The 23,671-nt window shown below is 38.4% G+C and overlaps 2 protein-coding genes across 2 annotated transcripts; one reads left to right on the top strand and one right to left on the bottom strand.

Annotated features, from left to right (window-relative positions):
- Nucleotides 1–73: 73 nt before the first annotated feature.
- On the top strand, nt 74–8,834 carry LOC306860378 (armadillo repeat-containing protein 5-like). Its single transcript, XM_079402047.1, has 8 exons — nt 74–153; nt 594–1,086; nt 1,195–1,225; nt 3,351–3,461; nt 3,600–4,494; nt 5,154–5,929; nt 6,017–6,149; nt 7,052–8,834. Exons 2-8 carry the CDS (start codon nt 664–666, stop codon nt 8,244–8,246), a joined length of 3,564 nt encoding a protein of 1,187 aa, XP_079258173.1. The 5' UTR covers nt 74–153; nt 594–663; the 3' UTR covers nt 8,247–8,834.
- Nucleotides 8,835–9,037: 203 nt separating this feature from the next.
- On the bottom strand, nt 9,038–11,312 carry LOC306860386 (cytochrome c oxidase subunit 6A, mitochondrial). The gene is made up of 4 exons (XM_079402057.1): nt 11,173–11,312; nt 9,833–9,910; nt 9,391–9,533; nt 9,038–9,223 (listed from the first exon to the last, which is right to left on the bottom strand). Exons 2-4 carry the CDS (start codon nt 9,906–9,908, stop codon nt 9,134–9,136), a joined length of 309 nt encoding a protein of 102 aa, XP_079258183.1. The 5' UTR covers nt 9,909–9,910; nt 11,173–11,312; the 3' UTR covers nt 9,038–9,133.
- Nucleotides 11,313–23,671: the final 12,359 nt, after the last annotated feature.

Consider the following 23,671-nt stretch of genomic DNA (forward strand, 5'->3'; position numbering starts at 1 on the left):
TATCCAGAAACTACAACTCCCATAAGCGTTATAGAGATCGAGTTTACGAATACCCCTCCCTTTCTGAGAGCCCCTCCTGTTTGTCGCTCTACTAAAGATGGCGCCAGTGAAAATCTGAGGCGATTGCGCTTTGTAGCGCGTAGGAAATTTGACGTGAGTAAGATGAAAAGTTAACGAAGCCTTCTCACTCTTCATCGAAACATCAAAATACACCCAAATAGAGTACTCTCAGGCAGCACTGTCAAGGATTTTATTTTTTGTGGCCTACCTCCCACTGTAGGCCGTAATGAAATATGTCGCATTGGTTAAAAGACTTCATTTCCCAGAAGTCATTGCTCTGGGCTTGCTTTAATTGATGAACATGGTAGTTGTAGTTTTTCGAATGCTTGTTTCTCTGTGAATGGAATGGAATGTGTTGTAGTTTTTCAAATGCTTGTTTCTCTATGAATGGAATGTGTCAATCATAGGGTCATTTTGTATTGATTCCGGTGTTCTTTTATTGATTTATTTTTTGTTTTCTTTTAATTCTTGATAAGTGTTTGTTGCTAAGTTATTTAAAGCCACTGAAATATTGTTCTACCTTACGTTATTAGGAAGATAAAATAATTAAATTACAAAACAGGGGGTGGTGGTGGGGAGGTGCTTCTGGACTCCTGGTTCATCATGTCTACACCTTCAGAACATGGAGTTAAACGAGATTCAAAAGGTTTGAACAGCACCTCAGAGGCATTCGCCACTCTCCCAGAATCCTCTCTGACTTGGTGTTTGGCTCAGCTCTCCAAAACACGCACATTAGCAGACAGTTACAGCAGTGGACTGTCAGGAGCAGAAAATAAGATCGTCACTGGAGGTGACAAAGCCAGGGATGCAGACAAGAGACTCAAAGCTGGTCAGTGGAGGGCACTGGTGGCCATTCGGATGCAGCACATTAAAGGAGGTGGTGGCAGGATAGCCCGATACCAATCACGAGGAGGACTCCCTCCTTTGCTGGATCTCCTCAGGCGACCAGAAAGCTCCAGAAAGTTTTTGGACCTGGCACTTAGCATCCTGGCCAACTGCTGCACTGAAAAACAGACCAGACTAGAAGTAAGAAAGATGCTGCTGTAATGTATAGCTTGCGTTGATTACATATATGTAGCTTTCATTTTTTTCTGTATGATTAATGCTTTTTTATTATTGTTATTCTTCTCATAGGTAAGAAAGCTTGATGGCATATCTGTTGTTGGTAAGTCACTTGAAGGCTTCATAAAGATCTGTTAATTTTTTATACCCTGTTCATACTGACATCTGACATGGTTGTCAAGGTTATTTTTATAGCACCTTAAAACAATATAAATGCTGACCAAGGTGCTTCACAATAACACAAAAAGATGACAGTCATACAAAAAATACAGAGTTTAGAGAATTCAATCAGCAACTTAATCCATAAAATCGAATAAAAATCAAGACTAAGCATTTAACTCCCAAAGAAGGCCTGAGAAAAGAGATACATTTTCAAAGATGATTTAAATGCCGATAAAGAGGAGGATAACCTAACAGATTGAGGTAGTGAATTCCACAGCTTAGGGGATAATACAGAAAAAAATGCTCTGTCACCTTTAGATTTCAAGCAGGACAATGGGACGGTTAATAGTTTCTCAGAGGATGATCTATGAGATCTTTGGGTGGAGTATGTACAAATAAGGTCTAAGATGTAAACAGAAGCCAGACTGTGCAAGGCTTTTAATACAAAAGTCAAAACCTTGTTATAAATTCTGAATTTAACTGGGAGCCAATGTAGAAGTGCTAAAATAGGGGTGATATGCTCACTCTTTTTCTTCCCCATTAAGAAGCGAGCTGCAGCATTTTGAACCAGCTGCAAATGTGAAAGGGAAAACTGGTTGGCACCAGCATATAAAGCATTGCAATAATCAAGCCTTGTTGAAATGAAGGCATGAATGACTGTATCTAGATCAATAAAAAATAGAAAATATTTCAGTTTTCATAAATCCCTAAGCTGGAAAAAACTGGCTCTGACAACAGAGTTTATTTGCTTGTCGAATTTGAACTCTTAATCAAAAACAACATCCAGGTTCTTTACATGAGTGTGTATATTTGCTTGCAAATAGAGGTCAGGCTGTCTACCAAAATAGAGGGAGCAATAGAATGACTTCAGTCTTGTTTTCATTCAGCTAAAGAAAATAATCTCCCATCCAACTTTTGATGTCATTTACCCAAGCTAGCAAATCAGATAAGGACTTTGACCCAGGTTGTATTGACATGTACAACTGGATAAATGTGATATGGAACCTTGTGAAATTTAAAAATGTAACAAAGAGGGAGAATGTATAAGGCAAGTAAGATTGGGCCCAATATGGAGCCCTGCGGCACGCCACCCATAACAGAAGCAGGCAATGAATAAAACTGACCTCAGAGAACTCCACAGGATCTCCACAGAGAACCTCCTCTCAGTAAAATAGGACTCAAACCACTCTAAGGCTGAATCACAGATACCAACCTCGGTTTTTAGCCTATTTAAAAGCATGCAATGATCCACTGTATCAAACGCTGCACTTAAATCCAACAATACCAAATCTGCACAATTTCCAGAATCCACAAATAGTAACAAGTCGTTAACCACTCTTGACAAGGCTGATTCAGTGCTATTCTTCGATCTAATACCAGATTGAAAAGGATCCAATATATTTTTCCCAATTAAGTAAGGGGAAAACTGATTTAAAACAGCTCTCTCCAATACTTTGTATAAGACTGGCAATTTTGTAATGGGTCTGTAGTTGTTAAGATCAGATGCATCCAGATTTTTTGTTTTCAACTTTTTTTTAAATATATTTTTATACTCAGTAACATCTTAAAGTCATTACAGAATTGACTTATTATTTTTGGAATATTGCAGTCATTATTATAAATGATTTATCAGAGCATGTCGTTATTATTTATCCATCATAAGTCATAAATGCATGTGTCCTAGTAATCTTTAATCAAAATAACTTCCCTCCCCCTTGCAATGACAATTTATTTTCTGAGGACCCCCAGCAACCTATCACTCACATGAGATCACATCAAAAAATTAAATCTTTAAAATTAGTTTTTTCATTGACATCTATGGTTTCATGAAGAACCTTTAACGTCCATGGAAACATTTAATTGCGCAAATGGTTCTTCATAGAAGAAAAGTTTCTTTAGAGTATTTAAATATTCTTTACACTAAGCAAAACTGGTTCTTTTGAATACTTTTCACTGAAGTTTTTTAATGGGGGAACCAACATGTTCTTTCTATGGCATCACTACAAAAAATGCTGCATATTTGCATAAATAGTCATGATCTTTCATATGACCTTTCATATTTGTAGTGGATGTCCTCAAGAGAAATGTCTCTGTGGAGACGGTGCAAAATCGAGCAGCACGAGCTTTGGGAAATCTCGCGATGGACCCAGAGGGTTCTGCTGAGGTCCACACTGCAGGTTTGTCCCAGTGTTTCATATTTTTAAAGTAATATAATAATAATAATAATAATTATGTTTCTCCTCCATTAAATACAGTCACAGGCTGTAAAGCGCTCTGAGCCTTAAAATCATTATATTTCTGTCTCTCTCGCTCAGGTGGCGTTCCACTTCTCCTGATCTGCTTGTCTCTCTCTCCACCTCCATCCTCTCCTTCACTGACTCCAGCCCCTGAACTCTGTGCTCCTAAGGTGGAATGTGTCCAGTCTGCTGCCCGAGCTCTTGTCTACCTTTCTGACACACCTGCCAACCGGCTTCTGATGCTTTCACAAGGCGCTCTTCCATCTCTCGTGTTGTTCATTGCTCCAGAGTACCCTTTAGGTCTGCAACGCGCGTCCCTTCGTGCCATTCATGAGCTCACCAGAGGTTGCAGTGCAGAGTGTGCCAGGGAGATGTCCAGGTCCGGGGCATTGACTCAGCTTGGGGTCCTCGCCTCAGGAGAAGGTGGTCGGCCTTTGGAAGAGCTAGCTTTGAAGACTCTGGCTAACTTGTGCTCTCAAGGCTGCCTGAGGCCGCTGGTCGGTTCGTTGGGAGTCATTCAGAAGTTCATAGAGGAAGTGAAGAAAGATCCTCTAAAGTCGGGTGTGTTCTTCAAGGCCCTGTGCCTCTGCTGTAGAGAGGCTGTGAACAGGGCAAAAGTAAAGGAAAGCGGGGGACTGGAGGTGTTGATCAGCTTTTTATCCGTCCATCAAAACCATCCGCTCACGCGTTTCGCCGTTCTAGCTTGTGTGGACTTTGTCTACGATGAATCTGCTCTTGAACAGCTGCAGGAGCTCGGGCTGGTGCCGCTGCTGATCAAGCGGTTGGTTGAGCTTGCTCACGGAGAAGAACCGACTGCAGGAAAGATGGACGCTAGCCTGTCCTCTAATTCTTCATGCTCTGAACTGATGACCTCATGTTTTGACTCATTTGACTTCTCAGCCCTTGAAGGGAACAAGAGGGAGGATGTGAGCAAAGACCAGACGTCAGGATCTTCCAGCTTCCTCAGCCTTAGGTTAGCTATTCATAGTCTTACCGAAAGCAGAACATAAAAATAATCATGAAAAAATCCTGTACATATTTTCACACTTGGCAGACTAACACAGCACTGATCAGTAATATGATATGCAGGGTTAAATTATACACTTTTTTTTTTCTTTAGAGTTTTTAGTTTTGCCTTACATTTCATTAAGTTTAGTCAATTTTATGATCTAATTTTAGTCAACAAAATGTTAAATGTTTTCATTGCTTAGAAAATTAAACCAAACATTCAAAAATTTAAACATGTTTGACCATTTATCAATAAGTTTTAAAACTGTCCTTGTTGTGTGAACCTGACATTAATTTTTTAGATTATAGCATATCTTCTAAAAACATTGTTTGTGCATCAATATCTTGCTGTGTTATTGATTTCTTGCCGCACATAAACAAAATGGTTTAATTTAAAACAATTAGGCCTAGTCATTGTCATGACCCTTCATAAATTGCCTTTTTTCTCAGTAATTTCATTTAAAAGATTACCAAAATCAGAGAGTACGTTTTGGAAATATGAACATGCCAATCATAATTTAATTGTGAGCCTTTGTAATTTGATGTGTAAACCACACTGATCTACATGTTTTGTGGAAAAATTGATTGTGTGTTGCTCAGTTTTGTCTGTGTGCCTTCCTCCAGGTCATGGCTGGTTTCTGAGGGTCTGATCTCATCTGAGGGTGAGCTGACTGAATCCCCATGTGGAAGTGAAGTCTTTAGTAGCAGCCCTCAATCCTCCATCTCATCGTCACCTTGCTCTGAGATCTCGCAAAGCTCAACATTGCGTCCACCCCACTTTTCTCCCTCCACCCGTGCCAAACCCATCCGGCTCTCCTCTTCCTCCTCCTCCTCCATTCCAATATCTCCTCGAAATGTACCAGGGTCGCCTTCCTCTTCACAGCCCTCCTGTGCCTCCTCCCCTCAATCTGAGCCACCACCTTCAGTGACACAACCTTCCTCATCTCCCCTCCAAATCTCCTCTCCTCCCAGAAAGAGGCTCCGTGCCTCTTCATCCTCCTCTCGCTGTAGTGTGGTCATGCTGGACAGCCCCCCTGTGATGTCAAAAACCCCAGTCTACCATCATCCTTATCACCCTGAGGCCTGGGCCCCAGAATCCCCCATTCTTCTGCTCTTGTCGCGCTTCTCCCATGCCTCAGACCCCAGCACAGCGCTCATCAACACAAACGTTTTCTCGGGGCTGTTGTATTACCTCACCCAACACCGTGACCCCAGCGGGCGATGCTTTCGGATGCTGGGGCGCCTCAGCTGCAACCCAAACTGCTTCCAGGCATTGGTCAGAACTGGAGCCGTGGCTCTGATCAAACAGAGACTGTGTGTGAGAGGAGAGGAGATTGGGAGATACAAAGGAGTAACGGACAGGCAATCAGAGAAAGTCAAAGGCAAAATCACACAACTAGGTTTGTGAGTTTATTAATATAAATATTGAAGCATATTATATCTAAGACTGCTGTTTATTCAAAGCTAAAATGTTTCTGGCTCCTCAGGTTTGAGTCTGCTCAGTAATCTGAGGGTTCAGAGCGAGTCTGGATTTGGCACTGGAGTTCTTACACATATCATGCTGTCAGGCTCTGAATCTGACAAGCTGTACTGTGTCCTTTCTCTGCCTCTGATTAACAGGTATGATTAACTTTATTTCTAATGGTTTTAGCCTAAAATATGTGGGTCAATGACAAATGAGAGTGTTAGCGAATAATACAAAAAACCTATTTTAAACCATGTGTCAAGTTCATAGGAAAGTAACCTATATGTTGTTTTTGTAGTTTAAGAAAAATCTTTGACCAAACCAATTAAACTTACAGATATTCTTTTGATGCAAAAAGTGTTTGAAAATCAGACAAAAAGATAGAGGTACGTTTTATTCTGTACCTAACAGCTTTAATAAGCAAAATAAAGTACAAACCATTGAGCACTGCGAACACCGTAGTCAAACTAAAATTGATGGCGAAATATAAAACTATTGATTTAAAGATATTGATCGTGTATATCAAAACAATATATTTTTACGTTTGTTGCAAATTATGCGCATATGCGCACACATTCTTTGTGACATGATTCTTTGTAAGTCCTTTGTCATGGGAGGGGGTGGGTGCTAAAGTGTACATTTGGTGTGATTTGCTGGTTTTGTTTATTAGATTGGTGGAGATTTCTTTGCGCAATCATAGTCGTACCACCATGAATTCTGCTGTTGAGCAGAATTTTTATTTTTTTTAAGTTGTATTAATGTGGGCCGATGGCAATAAAAGCTACACCATTAATTAACAACCTTGTTGCTTAGAGTATCTCTGTCAAGTTTTTTGGGCGCTGCACCAACCTTAACTGAGCTTGACTTGTTTTGACTTATAAATTTGACATAAAAAGGCCAAATTGAGCCATCCCCCAAAAAATACTTTAGTGAATTTTAATATTTAAGAACTGTGTTTTTAATGTCTTTTTAAAATAAATTAATAGAACAAAAAAATGAATGTCACTCTTGACCCATGTAGTTGATTTGATCACCTTCTTTGTTTTTTCCTCTGCAGCAACAGAGTTCTTTTGAAGAAGCTGCTTTTGGATAGTGGAGGGCTGGCAGCAGCTCTTGAACTGATTGGCTGTCACAGAGATGATGATGGACAATCTGACAAATGTTGGGCATTTCTTGCTGGCTGGTTGCATCCTCTTGAACAACCGTCCTCTTTGAGATTTAAATCCCTGTACGTCTCTCTTCTGATTGGCTGCCTCTCCAGTCTGCTGTCAGGTTCCAAGGAGGACAGAAAGAATTGTAGCATAGATTGCCAGACCAGAACAGAGACAACACAAGTTCTGGATAATAAATCCCAACCGCAACTAAACCAGTCATGTCCCTACTTGAAGGCAACTTATGACCTAACTTTCCTCCTGGATGATGGAACCCTTCTACTAGCCAATCACGAGGCTGTCACTGGGGAAGAGGGAGCCAAAGATGTTGGGTCTGAGTATTTTAGAGCCCTTTTGATGGGAGGATTTGGGGAGGCCCAGCAAGCTAAAGACGAGGCCATCCGGATCAAGGATGTAAACAGTGGGATGCTTTTACCAGTTCTCCACTACTTACACGGCTGCCGTTTGACTGACGGAAACAAAGACCAGATGTCAAAGCAAGAAGCAAATTGTCTTGTTTTGTCCTCTCTAGCCTCTCATGGGCTGCTTAGACCACAGGACGAGGTTGGATCCTGCTTGGCAGAGGAGAAGGAATTTCAGAAAACCCCACTGGCTGAAGTGATGATTGGGGCTTGTAGGTTTTTAGTACCTAGTTTACAACGGTCAGCTGAGGACCTAAGTGTAGAACTTCTCTACTCTGTCATAAGGAGCCTGACCAAACGTTGCTGTTCGAAAGAGAGAATGGATGCAGGGCCAGTTTGCAAGGGTGCTGAAGGATCACCACTGTTGACTAAAACTGAAGTGTCAAAGTGTTCCAAACAACATTCTAAATCCTCCAAACAGGTTCCGTCATCTTCTGACACTGAGGCAGCTTGGCTGAGGTCTCTGCTGCCTCAAGTGTACTGGTTCTCACAGCGTTACTCTTACCTGCAACTGGGCCAGGCCTGTCTGTCCATACTGATGCGGCCTCAGGGGCTCCATCCTGCTCCCCTTCACCCCTCCCTCTCCACAGACTGCTTCCTGCGTTTGGCTCAAGACGTGGACTGCGCTGAAGGGATGAGGCAGGACATCTTAAACCTCATCAAAACAGCCCTCAGCTAAAGGGCAAACAGTAGTGGATAGTGAAATGAATGTAATGAATTGTTGGTGTAAACAAATTTAATAGCTGCTTTAATGCACATGCAATACACAGAAAGGGAATGGGAAATACTTCATTTTTGGGATGATTGGGATGTCAAGATTTTCATTAAACTTCAGTTAGCAAAAATATTTTGAAAAATACTTTAGAACATTCTAATTCCTACTATTTTCATGTGCACGTTTTTTTTCCCAAGATGTGTTTGTATATGGAGTAGAATTTAAAAAAAAAATTGTTTTGAAGTTTTTTTTTTTTTTTTGCTTAACTTCATTTATTCATCTTTTTTTGTAAAAAAGGGTTTAATGCTGATTCCATGGTAATCACAGTGCATCCAGATTTTGTACATGATTTTGTACAGTATGTTATGTGAATAATATGTCAAGGAGAAAGCTGTTTGTTAGCTATATTTTTCTTTTTGAATATGCCACTTTATTCATTTATAGAAGTCTGGATTATCTGATGTTCGTTGGAGTGCCATCTTTTTTTTTTTTTGTATATATATGAGAAATTGGATGAGCAGAGGATGGTTCTCAATAAATGAGCTCTGCATTAATGTTGTCTACTTTTTCTTCTAGAATTTGTGCCTCATTTTTAGCAATTTCTTGGTTTTTTTTTTTTTGGTCTTCGTTCAGTCCTGGACTTTTTATTTGGCAAATTTAGTCAATTCTAAATAGAATTAAATAAATGCTTATAATAGTCTTAACCATGTATTGTTTGGGACCTTTCTTAATCAGCCACACACACAAAATTAATGTGAAAATTGTTTATTTCTGTTAAAATGTTAGAAGCTTGTCCATTAGTATTGATTGGCATCTGATTGGACAGTTGAGACCGCAGGGGAGCATCCTGCTCAGTGGTGAGGTCCCTCGTAACCAGTGGGCAGAGCGTTCGTATGAGAGTTGTGGAAGAGGGAGTGATTCCCATCACCCCATGGCCATGGCTGTGAAAGAAAGGCAATGCTATTTGAAAATGATTCATGTCATGTCCAATTTTGTTAGGATGCTTTACAAAGTGAAGGCATCAACATTTTCTTCTATGTCTGTAGAGGAATCGGAGAGAAGTCGACATCATGCATACTTTGGCTGAAAAACCTAAGAATATAGGCACCTTGGTTCGAATACGGAGGTGTGGGTATGGCACAAACTCTGGGTGATCATGAGAATGGGCCTGCATCTTCATGTAAACGTTTGCCATGCAGACACCCACACCGGGCAGGGCTAATACGAAGGACAGGATCTTCCAGGTCCTTGCTGCGTATGATATAAATCATTAGTACATCTATTATTAGACTCATTGATTATGTGCATAAATTTCTTTCTTACTGTATGAATATGTAAATAACCTGAAAATCATTAAATTTTTTTGACATTCTTGATTTTTGAGACACGTGAAGCCATTAATTCACTGAAACTGTTTGCTTACACTATAAACCTGAGGTAATAAAGTAATATTCTATAATGGTTTATGAGAACTTGCCTATCCATACAGGATAGCATCTGCTTATTTTGCCCTGTTTCATCTAGCCTACCCTAAAAAAAACATCTCAAACCTCCTCCTTCATGGCTCCCTTGTGATGCAGCAGCAAGAGCCCGGCGGGCCACCATAGCAGTGGGAGACATCGCCATCTCTGAAGCACAGACAGTAAGCAACAATTAATATTATCAATTTTATACTTAAGATTATAAATCTGTAATATTTTTTGTCTTAATTTGTCTTGTGTTCACCAAAGCTGCATTTATTTGTTTACAAATAAATAAATATTTATAATATTGTCAAATATTACAATGTAATAATACAAAATGTAGCCTATTCCTGTGATGGCAGAGCTGAATTATCAGCATCATTACTCCAGTCTTCAGTGTCACATGATCTTTGGAAATCATTCTAATATTCTGACTTGGTGCTTAAGAAACAGTTGTGCTGCTTAATATTTTTGTAGAAACCGTGATACTTTTTTTCAGGACTTTTTGATGAATAGAAAGAACAACATTTATGTGAAATAGAAATCATCTGTAACATTATAAATGTCTTTACTGTCACTTTTGATAAATGTAATGCATCCTTCAATGAATAATAGTATTTATTTCTAAAACTGTTTGAATATAGTATAAAACAGTCCAAATATTACAACTGAAAAGTAATAAAGATTCTTTTATGCAAGAGAAATTGTCCAAAAGTCAAATGTAACAACTTTCTACTTGTTCACAAACCCGTGAAATGTCAGCTGTGTAAGTCTCAGTGTTATATGTCAACACAAACTTAAATAGTGAAACAACAGCAAGAGTCGAGGTGACAACTGAAGCATGGCAGAAAGAGAAGTCATGCACCCGTCTGCACATTTACTGTGGGTTTGAACAGTAGTTAAAGTGAAGGTGATGCACAGTTTGAGGTCAGATAATGACCAATCCTGACTCTGTATCTCCATTATATCCATGTAAACTTTGTATGGCCTCCTTATACAGTTAGAAGAGAAGGATTTTGTTAATTTTTAGATGTTGCGTAGATGTCCTGCTATACTTCTGTTTAAAATAAATTCAAATAATAAATATTTTTAGATGGTTTCACATATCAGCCAGGCTGTGGCCTGTTGCTTATCTTGTCCCTTTACAAAAAGTTCTGTCCTTCGATGCTGAATGCTATTTGAAATCTTAAACCCCCTTGAAACTATATGCACATGTAGCATTAATAGAAAAACTGTACATTTAGATGAGATTACTTTGACTTGTTGAATAAAGCTCGTCCTTTGCACAAGGACAAACAAGCTCTCCGTTGTGGGTCATGTGTTGCATTACTGCTGTTAAAGAATGAAATACTCCTCCATTTCTCTTAATATTTTAGGCCTACAGTTCAAAACAACTAAAATTATACCTCTAATGCAAAGACACTTACATGCTCTGCTTCCAAAGAGGGTGGTCAGGTGTTTTGGTTCTTTGTTTCTCAGTTATCAGCCACTTTCTCTTTCTACACCTCTTGTCTGTTTGTCCTTTGGTCTGTCCTGACTCCTGGCCTAAACCATGAGACTCCTCCCCACTAAAATCTGTCTGTCTGCCAAGAATCATGAAGTTTATATTTGGTGAAGTGCATGGGCAGATCTGTAATGGAGATAAAGGGGGAGCAATGAGTAGCAATACTTAAAACAAGCAGGGATAGGAAATATTGCAAACTGACTTGTTTTGTAAGAAAATGTAAGCTTGTGGATGAAGGTCTGGATATATGAAATGTAGAAAAGACAAAGGCTATATGTAGTTAATGAAGTAGTTCATGTAGCTGTTCAGGCGAGAGTTAACAGGCTTGGGTTTAGTGACCGTAAGTGACCTTATGTCACCTCACTCTTGCACTTTTTCCTCTTGTTGTTTTACACATCTCTTTTGACAAACGCTTCTGTTCCGCAGCTCTGGCGCCAAATACTACAGTGACTGCTGAGATCATGTTGTGTATTTGGATGTTGGCAAGCGATTGTAACAGATTCGTTGTTTAATATTAATATTGATTAGTAATAGGATTTCACAAGAATCGGATGTTTGGTTTAAACAGTCATTTAAGAAACAACGTGGAAAACTTGCCTGCGATCTTGTAAAAGTAGTGTTTCGAATTTAAATGTAAATATTTAATATAAAAAACGCCACGACTGTAAAGGTTCGTTCAGATTTTTTTATTTTTTTTACTTTGTATATTCATATTAATTAGTAGTTTCCCTTTGTTCTGTTGTTCATTGATTAGAAATAAGTTCTAGTCAATCGCTTTATGAAGTGCTCAGTGTCGAACTAAGAGTTTGTGTGTAGTATATAAACTTACATTTCACAAGGTGGCGCTGTGAGTTTTGCATTGCTGGCAGCTGCAATATAACGATGGGATATGTGACCCTGGAGCACAAAACCAGTCATAAGGGTCTTTTATACAGCATATGAAAGCTGGGAATCTGAGGGTGCAAAAAAATCTAAATATTGAGAAAATCGCCTTTAAAGTTGTCCAAATCAAATTCTTATCAATGCATATTACTAATCAAAAATGAAGTTTTGATACATTTACAGTAGGAAATTTAAAAAATATCTTCATGGAACATGATCTTTACTTAATGTCCTAATGATTTTTGGTATAAAAGAAAAATCAATAATTTTGACCCATGCAATGTATTTTTGGCTATTGCTACAAATATACCCCAGCGACTTAAGACTGGTTTTGTGCTCCAGGGACACAAATATCTAAAATGTTGTAGGTCTAATTGTTAAAAGTAGCTTTAAGTAGCTAATTAGTATTGTTACCTAATTAAGTCTTCATTAATCTTAATAGTTGTATGTAGATTTACATATTATCATACACAATCTTTCTATAAACCTTAAACTACTTGTAGAATATGGAGATTAGTGCACTTGGACAGACTGAATTCTAAGGCATTTTGTTGTTTTGAATTTTCTTTATATTAGTCATGTGGCTGATATTTCCCTACCGAAAAAAAAAAAAGTCAGTGGTATCAGTTTGAAATCCTTCTGCCAAAAATATGAGTTATTCCTTCATGAGCATGCCTGTACCTTAACAAATATCATAATCAAAGAGGCCATTGTTTTAATTTATGATTTCTCCCAACTGAATAAACTCAGCATCACAGTTTGTAAAGTGAAGTAAAATGTAAAAGTAAGTTTTGTCCATAAGTGTGTGTGCACGTTGACTGTGTCTTCTTTTGTTATTTCAGGGCTGTTCCATGAACCATGAAATGATGTTCTGTGTATATTTTCAATGAGTTTGCATGCATTTGCCCACCATAAACTAAGAATAGCCTCTGAAAATGTCCTAATGTTGACTCTTCAACTTAAAGACATGTTGTTTGAACAAGAGCAGTAACCTTTAGAAATGTTGCTTTTGGATAGAGACACTGAATAAAAGATAAATTGGCAATCAATATACTGTATGGTGGTTGCTTTGTGATGAATACTGTGTGTGAACTTTTTTAGAATGAGAAAAATGTAATATAAGCCTAATGGTCTGTTCATACCAAGAACAACAACTAGCAATAAAGATAACATTTTCAAATTGATTCTAGTTCTATGAGAATAGGGGTGTTCACACCACGCTTATATAGCGATTATATTATATAGCGATAACAACAAAAAGGAACAAAATCTTTGGTATCACTTTTTTTTTTTCAGCTGAAAATAAAAAGCCAATCAGAATCCATTGGTGTGGACGCAAACACTATAGTAATTGTTCTTGGTATGAATAGGGCTTAACTCCACACCATCACACAATATCATTTTGCTTATTATAAGCATGATTTGCAGTTCTGTTGTCTGAAAACGGAAATGTTCAAACTCTTTAAATGGATTATGACTGGCTGTCAATATTTTTATAGTTCATCAGCTATAAAAAATAATTCTGAAAGGAATTTCAATGTTATCGTGCCATTATCAATATAGTTGTGGTGTGGAATCTGATATTCTTTTAGATATAGTTTTGCAATATCTTTATCTTTATAGTTATTGTCTTTGGTGTAAACAGGCTTTAAGAGTTTCAGATGCTCCAGTATGTTTTTGTGTATGTGCACAAATAAGTGTGAAAAACATATGCATATTTTTTTCACACTCATTGCAACCTATGTGTAGCCTAAATGTGTGAATCTCATTCTCTGAACATCGCTGTCTGCACAAATTCCATTTCCATGTTTGCAATACAAACAGACATTAGTGCCAGGCATGAAGTCATCCTACAGCCCACGCCGGGAAAGGCTAGCCATCGAGGATGTTCGTCTGGTTCAGTGTTTTTGTGGGCAGAATCACCGTCTTGCTGCATTTACACAGGCACAAACAGCAAAGCAGATAGATAAGTCAGAAGTATCAGCACAAGCTCTGGATTCTAGTCTGATGAACCGCGAGTGATTTTGGCATTTTGCAAGCTCATATGGAGAATGACTTTTCTTTCTCTCGTGTTCTCACGAGCATACACCTGTTTCTGTAAACTTGGCACGCTATTTAGTCTCAGGAGACATGTAGACTCAACACCGTTGAATATGTGTTTAAATAGAGTAGTAAAGATTTCTTTGGTTTTGACTGGATCCACAGTAAAAACTACAGAAATCTTTAACCATGAAACTGGTCAGAAACATGACACTATATCATCACTGGCACAGCCACCCTCTGAGGAGGCCCGTGGCCAGTGTCTTCAGGGGGATGAATGTAACTAATATTACAACTATTATTAATATTAATATCGGCACTGGAAGGTATTTACGAGACTCTTTTTCACCGCCGCCTTCCTCTTTCTGATATTTTCACAGCCACTGTGTTTTTTACCTACTGGTCATGCAATTCCAGTCTGTTTGGCTGCACATGCTGTGATAAAGGAACTCAACATTGTTATGTGGTCAGAGGTTTTAAGGTGGGATGGAGGATTCCTGTGTGAAATGGGCACTGTCGTAGGTCCGTCTGGCAGGCAGATTGGCAGAGGAAAAGAAACAGGGATCAAAATAGAGAATTGCCTTTTTTGACAGACATTGCAGAGATGGTGGGATGGGATGGGAAAGTTCAGGTGCAGAGACACAGAAGACAAGGCTATATAGTGATTTGTTCTAACCATTTCATGTTGTTTTTTTTTTTAAAAGAATCACTTTTATTTAGAAAGGATGCATTAAATTAATCAAAAGTGACAGTAAAGACATTTATAATGTTACAAAAGGGTCCTCAAAAAAATATTTAGCAGCACAACTGTTTTCAACATTGACAGTAATAAGAAATATTTCCTCCGAACCAGATCAGCATATTAGAAACATTTCTGAACATCATGTGACGCTAAAGACTGGAGCAATGATGCTGAAAATTCAGCTTTGCCATCACAGGAATAAATTACATTTTAAAATAAATTAACATGGAAAATAGTTTTAAATTGTGTTAATATTTCATAATATGACTGTTTTTACAGAATGTTTTGTAGCTTAAACAGTAGAGCACGGCACTCACAAAAAAAAGAAAAAAAGAAGCATAAATGTAAATCTCCCAAAAGCGTAAATGTGTTTTTTATTATTATTATTATTAAATAAATGCAACCTTCTTTAGGAAACATTTATTTAAAAAAATACCAACCACAGAATTTTGAAAGATGGTGTATATTGTAGGCTACATCTATAATAGATTCTGAAACACTATTAGAAATAAATAAATAAATGTTGTATCCTTTCTCTAACTTAAAAAACATACATTATTAGCTTTCTGTCTGTCTTTGACCTCCATGTCCCCCTTTCTTGCTGTTTCATTTCTCTGTGTGTCTTGGACCAGGACAGGACTGTGCTTGTCTGTTTTTAGTAAAGATGTCTTGCTGTAGACTCTTGAGCAAATCTTTGACATGGAGGAATACGCCACTAATATTGTCTCTGTCTGACTGTGCCAGCGGGATACCGGAAAGCAGGAATATTACTGATGGAGAAATCCTACATTTTCCCTATATGTCTGTACATTCATCTATCTGTCTGTCTCTCCATCAATGACATTTATTTTTTACTTTTGACAATTACACTGTGTAAAATGGTATCTGAAAAATAATTATGAAATTACAGTATTTAGTTTTACCGGGCCCTTAATTTCAGATAACCACGATGACTAACATTAGCCATATATTTTGTCAAACTTGATTTGTAAAGTTGATATGAGGATCAAAGGGTATAAAAAATGAGCATGTTTCTGTGGTTCACTGTGTGTTCCCACCATTTATACTACACACTGTGGAGCAAAACGCTAACACAGCACCACCACAGGTGCAGGCAGAGTGACATGGGCTAATAACATGGAGCGCCGTGCCACAGAAATACTAGGTGTGTGTGTAGAGTTACTCTGCAAGAGTTTATTATGCAGCATGAGCACAGAAGACTGTTTCAGTGCAATAAAAGTGATAAACACTCATAAGCTTTGTCATTTACACCAAAACACACACATTCTTACACATACGTGCAAAAGCTTTCACAAAGAGTGTATTTCCCTGTGATTATTTATCTATACTATCTACCTCTTCTGTGGTGGTGGCACACAGTCAAACTCCTGCAGGCCTCAAACTGCATGTGTGGTATATTTAGAAATGGTAAATTTGCTTATTAATGGGTCTGACACCAGCTATAAGGTATTATGCTGTTCCTATCTGTTCCAAGCTTCTGGGTGGCTTGTGGTTAGTGTCTGGGTGTCCATTTAAGATTCAAGTTTATTTGTATAGCGTTTTTTTTTTACGATACAAATCAATGCAATGGGGAAGTCGTGGCCTAATGGTTAGAGAGTCGGCCTTGTAATCCAAAGGTTGCGGGTACGAGTCTCGGGCCGGCAGGGATTGTAGGTGGGGGGAGTGAATGTACAGCGCTCTCTCCACCCTCGATACCACGACTGAGGTGCCCTTGAGTAAGGCACCGAACCCCCAACTGCTCCCCGGGCGCTGCAGCATAAAATGGCTGCCCACTGCTCCGGGTGTGTTTTCACGGTGTGTGTGTGTTCACTGCTGTGTGTGTGCACGTTGGATGGGTTAAATGCAGAGCATGAATTCCGAGTATGGGTCACCATACTTGGCTGAATGTCACTTCACTAATGCAAAGCAGCTCTACAGGAAATTAAGTTTCCACAATATATTTATATATTGCAGAAACTTAATATATTTAACTTATGGCTAAATTTGGTAATTCTGTATGTTGTCTGAGATTGGCATCCTCTGAGTGTCACAGATCGACCAGGCTCTCAGTCCACCCAATCACAGCGAGCACCCTCACCAGAGTACTAATGAGCACACCTGCACTGAATCATCACCTCATCACCAGTCACCATAAAACCACACACCTCACAGCCATCAGATGTCCGATCTCGTTCCAACGGAGTGGACTCACGTATGCTATCTCAGCTATTGAGCTGTTACCTACCCGAGTGTGTACTTACCTCTTGTATTCCTTCCAAGTGTTTTCGTCATCCGTGTCCAGGATCCAGATCCTTCCTCCGAGTCTCCGTCCTCCCCGAAGTGAGGTGTGTGGCACCGCGATCATCCACGAGCTCCTGTCAAGATCCCAATAACCAACAGTCAAGTATTCAGTCATCTCACAGTCTCTACAGTCTGAACGATTCCAGTGATTCATCTGCCAACGCTCATCTGCTTTTCATAAACTCACCTTTTGTACCATCTCTCGTGTTGAGTCCCCTTCCGTAACACTGAGGGGTTGGCATTATCTTTTCTCAGGTGTTCGGTCATCTCAGATCATTTAAGGGTTGGATCCAGACTGAAGCTTCTGTAATTCCTAGTTACCACGGGATGTTAATCCTGTGGCAGAAACAGAGAAACAAATAGAGACATAGTTAGCGTAGCTGCTGTTCCATCTAAGCAAAAAAATTTTTGTTCAACCCAAGCTAAAGAATAATAATAATGTACATTTCATCAGATATAACTGTAGTACAAGATTATAAAATGCATTATGTGAATGCTTGGCTAAAGAGATGTGTCTTTAATCTAGATTTAAACAGAGAGAGTGTGTCTGAACACCGAACGTTATCAGGAAGGCTATTCCAGAGTTTGGGAGCCAAATGTGAAAAAGCTCTACCTCCTTTAGAGGACTTTGCTATCCTAGGTACTACCAAAAGTCCAGAGTTTTGCGACCTTAGGGAGCGGGTTGGATTGTAGCGTGGTAGAAGACGAGTTAGGTGCGCAGGAGCAAAACCATTTAGGGCCTTATAGGCAAGTAATAATATTTTGATACGGAACTTAATAGGTAACCAGTGCAGAGACTGTAAAATTGGGGTAATATGATCATATTTTCTTGACCTGGTAAGAACTCTACCCGCTGCGTTTTGGACTATCTGTAGCTTGTTTATTGAAGATGCAGGACAACCAGCTAACAGTGCATTACAATAGTCCAGTCTAGAGGTCATGAATGCATGAACTAGCTTTTCTGCATCAGAAACAGTTAGCATGTTTCGAAGCTTGGCAATGTTTCTAAAATGGAAGAATGCTGTTTTTGTAACATGGGAAATATGATTTTCAAAGGACAAGTTGCTGTCTAATATAACACCCAGGACGTAACAGTACATCCGTCTAGTTGCAAATTGTAATCCAAAAGATTCTGTGTACTGTTTTTTGGTCCAATAAGTAATATCTCTGTCTTATCTGAATTTAATAGGAGGAAATTATTGGTCATCCAATCTTTTACATTTTTTACACAATCTATTAGCTTAGATAGTTTAGAAGTTTCATCTGGTCTTGTTGAGATATAGTTGAGTATCATCAGCATAACAATGAAAACTAATCCCGTATTTTCTAATAATATTACCAAGGGGCAACATGTATATTGAAAATAGCAGAGGACCTAGGACAGATCCCTGTGGTACTCCATACTTTACTGGTGATAATTGAGATGACTCCCCATTTAAATGAACAAAGTGGTAGCGATCGAACAGGTAGGATCTAAACCATCTTAAAGCCTGCCCTTGAATACCAGTATAGTTTTGTAATCGTTCCATGAGTATGTCATGGTCTATAGTGTCGAACGGAGCACTAAGATCAAATAATACTAGCAATGAGATGCAGCCTTGGTCTGAAGCAAGAAGCAAGTCATTTGTAATTTTAACAAGTGCAGTTTCTGTACTATGATTGGGCCTGAAACCTGACTGAAATTCTTCATAGAGATCATTTTTTTGCAAGTAGGAACACAAATGAGCAGACACAACTTTTTCTAAAATTTTAGACATAAACTGAAGATTTGAAATGGGTCTGTAATTTGCCAGTTCATTAGAATCTAGTTGTGGTTTCTTAATAAGAGGCTTAATAACCGCCAGCTTGAATGGTTTTGGGACGTGACCTAAAGATAACGATGAGTTAATAATATTGAGAAGCGGTTCTTCTGCTACAGGTAACAACTCTTTCAGTAGTTTAGTGGGTACAGGATCTAATAAACATGTTGTTGGTTTAGATGCACTGATAAGTTTATTTAGCTTCCTGTCCTATAGTTGTAAAGCACTGCAGTTTTTCTTTGGGTGCGATGAATGAAGCTGAAATACTAGACGCAGTAGAATCTACATTTGATATTGTAATTCTGATGTTATCTATTTTATCAGTAAAGAAATTCATAAAGTCATTACTATTGAACTGTGAGGGAATATTTAGATCGGGCGGCGTCTGTTTATTTGTTAATCTAGCCACTGTGCTAAATAAAAACCTTGGATTGTTTTGGTTATTATCTATGAGTTTGCGGATATGCTCTGCCCTGGCAGCTTTTAGAGCCTGTCTATAGCTGGACATACTGTTATTCCACGCAATTCTAAAAACTTCCAAGTTAGTTTTTCTCCATTTGTGCTCAAGATTACGAGTTTCATTCTTGAGAGAATGGGTATAACTGTTGTACCATGGCGCAGTACGTTTTCCTCTAACCTTTTTCAATTTGAGGGGGGCAACAGCTTCTAATGTATTAGAGAAGTTAGTGCCCATTTGTATTATCAACGTGAATGTTAAAATCTCCGACAATTACCACTTTATCAATATTAACCAATAGATCTGAGAGGAAATCTGCTAATTATTTTAGGAAATCTGTATATGGCCCTGGCGGTCTATACACAGTAGCCAGAGCAAGAGATAAGAGAGATTTCTTTTGCATATCTAACAGTGTAACATTAAGCAGAAGTATTTTGAATGAGTTAAACCTCTTGTATCCTGTTTTCTGAGTAACATTGAGAATATCACTATATATTGTTGCAACACCGCCGCTACGACCAGTCTGACGGGGCTCATGTTTATAACAGTAGCTTGGTGGAGTAGACTCATTTAAACCAAAATATTCATTTGGTTTAAGCCAGGTTTCAGTCAGGCAGAGTACATCAAAATTATTATCTGTGATAATTTCATTTACAATAACTGCTTTGGGTGCGAGTGATCTAATGTTTAGGAGCCCAAGCTTTAAAAATAGTTTTTCTGGTTTAATCACGATCAGATTTTTTCTAGATCCTGCATTCAATTTATATTTTGACCTCGCCATTCAGGGAACAGACACAGTCTGTATAGATTGGACAACGCAAGTACTTCTATCATTTAAGTGGGTAGAACAAAAGTCATCATAGAAGTTATTTGAGAATTGGCTTACTAGTCAGATGGAGCGTAGCATCCTGGAGATGTTGTCCGACAGGAGTTCCACTCTGACTCTGCTGGAGTGCAGGCCATCAGCACAGAAAAGCCTAGGACGCTACCAGAAAATATTCCAATTTTTTTTTTTTTTTTTTTTTTTTTTTTTTAGCATCAAGAATTGTGAAATGTCACTGGTATTTTTTTTTATTTATTTTTATTATGCAAACAAACATGCTATTTACAGGTGACAAATCAGATACAGAGTAACCAGGGTCAACAAAACATACATGACAGCCAACATGGTTTGTGTGAGTATGAGTGTGTGTGTGTGTGTGTGTGTGTGTGTGTGTGTGTGTGTGTGTGTGTGTGTGTGAGACTGGGTGTTATATATTCCAATATTCCAAATATTCCAATTATTAACAAAGAGCAGTTTCTGTTCTTTACACCATGACAATTTAAAGCAAACAGTCTACTGAACCTTTCGTGTCCTCACCGATACGTGGGAAGCGGTCCTGACACGATGATTGTCGTCGCAGGTGATCTGCTGCGTACCGTCTCGATCAGGCTCCTGAAGTCCCTCTTCAGTGTCTCCGTCTGCCGCAGCTTGGTGTCGTTAACCCCTGCGTGCAGCATGACAACACTGATGCTCTCGTCGCCCTTCAGGATCACGGGTATCTGCGCAGAAACATCGAGAACATGATCACCGGGGAAACAGTGAGTGTGCACTTTACCTTCAGCTAACGTAGCACGGACGTGCCGGACGATGGAGTCTCCGACGATCACAGCATCGCGTTCCGTCTCGCGGAGGGGAGCGAAGCGGTTCCGGGTGGAGATCTTGAAGACTGGAGGCGGAGAGGTCATCGCCAGGGGCCTGGCTCACGTCTTCCGCTGCTGGTGCACCCAGGGTCCGTGGCGTCCCGGCGCCGGAGTGAAGGACATCTGGGAAGATTGCGTCCTGGGTGCACAGGGTCTGTTCCAAAGATCAGACCTGTCTCTCTCTACACTGATATTGGGTTGTGTCAAAGCTAAACGGCTTTATTTGTTCTATCGAATGATATTCTGGAAAACTGTGGTATACCTAAACAGTTCCCATTGACTAGTATTATTTTTGTGTGTGTTAATGTGTTTTTGAGCAAATGATGGGGAAAAATGGAAGTTGGTTGCAAATGAAACATATTTTTATATATTTAAAATATTTATTTTTGTGTTAATGTATTGTTGAGTAAACAATGACATCATTTTCATTTTTTCAGTTTTTCATTTGTAATTTAAAATGGTTGGTTTTCAGTTCCTTATCTTATTAAAGCAATATCGTTCAGAATCAACTGAATTGTAAGTGTATTCATAATATTAACATTTCTGTTGCTTCATCTGTCACCTTAGATTGTGTAGAATTTGTTTTTATTTTTTGGGGGGGGCTAAATTCATTGCATTCTGGCATTGCATTGCATTGCTGACTTAAAATTTGGCCAAAAGAAGGTATTTTAAGAGGCGCCACAAATTAAGTTTCCTAGGTTTTTGGAACAAACTTTGTGTTAGGACTGCTGCCTGCATCTATTAAAAACAGAAAAAACGTAAATAAACAATATTAAATGTCAGTTATTAAAGTAAAGACAAGAATATTACTGTAGAAAATTAACTCTGCTAAAGCATGTTCCAGAGGAAAAAGCCAAGTTAATATTGTCCAAACATGCATACTGAGTGTTTAATGAGCATATTCATCATTCATAACACTCCTTGTATAATATGAAGTCAACAGAAAACACATAGACACCCATCAGACAGGACACTCATATAAACAAGATTGGAGATGGATGGATGGTAAAAAGTAATTAGTCTAGTTTTACACCTGTTTATGTGTGCATTCTGTCTGATGAGTGTCTGTGTTTGTATTACTAAAGATGATAAAACAAATAGATTGTCCAAGAAAAAGGGCGAGTGAAAAGCGTGAACCTGCCTACTGTGATTTACAGTGCATGTTCTGTGTTCAGTGCAAGGTGGTTCTTCATGCCTTTTGAAAACAAAAAGGCGTAAAAGTACGAATGCAGACAGAAAACGTCGAAATAAACTCAAAAGTTGAAATAAATTGCTGTTCAAACATGACTTCACTGGACTGTGTTTCTGCCAGTGACTGTTCTCTTGTTGAAAACAAGCTTTTATAAATGCTTAATGTGGAACTTTGCTTCTCCACATCATACACTGGTTTGTATTATTCCTCTTTTATATTTACAAATCCTCACTAGCAGGACATTCACACGGTTTGTAAATAAAAACAAAGTCACCCAAGCTACACAGAAAACTAACAAGCAAACCTTAAACTTATTCACAACCGAGCGGCCCTGTCCTTCCTATATTTGGCTCTTTACTTTACAGGTCTCAGAGTGTCTGCTCTGTCTGTCACAAGTCTCAACCATAATTTTATCTAACTCATTAGACAAATGCCTACTTGGCAAACATAACAGTATGAAACAATAAAACCATCTAAATATTAAAATACTTTTGTTTTTCTTAACAAATGGATGTTCATTTTTTCAATATTAATGAAGTGTGTGCTTTTATTTCCTTTAATGCATTTTCTGTGCTTTATATTATATGCATATATAATGTCCATCAGGAAAATGGGAACTGTGTTATAAACTCTAGCTCGGGTATTTTGAGGGGATGCAATGGAACATCTGAGGATAAAGTTAATGAAAACAAAAAGAACACCCATAACCTATATTTTTTTCTCTGAATCATTGCAAACAGAAACTACTGCAGTGACTGACATGGTGTTTTTACTACTATGAATCATAGCACTGGATTCTCAGTGTGAGGTGGAGTCCTGTCTCAAGTGTTAGGCCAATGTGTGTAAGCAGGCTGACAGAAACTGATCTTTGGGCCAATGCTTAGCCCTTATACAGACAACAAAAAGTAAATGAATAGCTCTGTTTAGAGAGACTTGTTCATATCATATTATTATATTATAGTATAGTTATATAGTATATTATATTATAATTTTTTTATATGACAAACTGGCTGTACATTATCACCTTTTACATGACTACTCAATATCCTACCAATAAATACATGGACATATGGTGCATTTATTTAATAGTATTACCTGTTTATTATCTCATTAAAGAAAAAAAAAACATCACTACACTTTTAAAAATAAAGGTTATTGGCATCTATGGTTTCATAAAGAACCAATGTTTTTTTAATAAAGAAGAATGTTCAGAATCAGAATCAGAATTAGCTTTATTACCAGGTATGTTTGCACATACGAGGAATTTGTTTTAGTGACAGTAGCTCCACAGTACGACAGAATGACAGTTCTTTACAGTAAGGAAAA

This window comes from Barbus barbus (assembly GCF_936440315.1).
Source record: "Barbus barbus genome assembly, chromosome: 4".
In the NCBI taxonomy this organism is placed as follows: domain Eukaryota; kingdom Metazoa; phylum Chordata; class Actinopteri; order Cypriniformes; family Cyprinidae; genus Barbus; species Barbus barbus.

Excerpts from the sequence above, each read along its gene's own strand:
- LOC306860378 (XM_079402047.1), top strand. The coding sequence starts at position 664 with ATGTCTACACCTTCAGAACATGGAGTTAAACGAGATTCAAAAGGTTTG. Across the intron at positions 1,226-3,350 it reads TGATGGCATATCTGTTGTTG|TGGATGTCCTCAAGAGAAAT; the intron begins GTAAGTCACTTG and ends TCATATTTGTAG. Across the intron at positions 3,462-3,599 it reads TGCTGAGGTCCACACTGCAG|GTGGCGTTCCACTTCTCCTG; the intron begins GTTTGTCCCAGT and ends TCTCTCGCTCAG.
- LOC306860386 (XM_079402057.1), bottom strand. The coding sequence starts at position 9,908 with ATGGCGATGTCTCCCACTGCTATGGTGGCCCGCCGGGCTCTTGCTGCT. Across the intron at positions 9,534-9,832 it reads AGGGAGCCATGAAGGAGGAG|CAAGGACCTGGAAGATCCTG; the intron begins GTTTGAGATGTT and ends TATCATACGCAG. Across the intron at positions 9,224-9,390 it reads ACCTCCGTATTCGAACCAAG|CCATGGCCATGGGGTGATGG; the intron begins GTGCCTATATTC and ends TTTCTTTCACAG.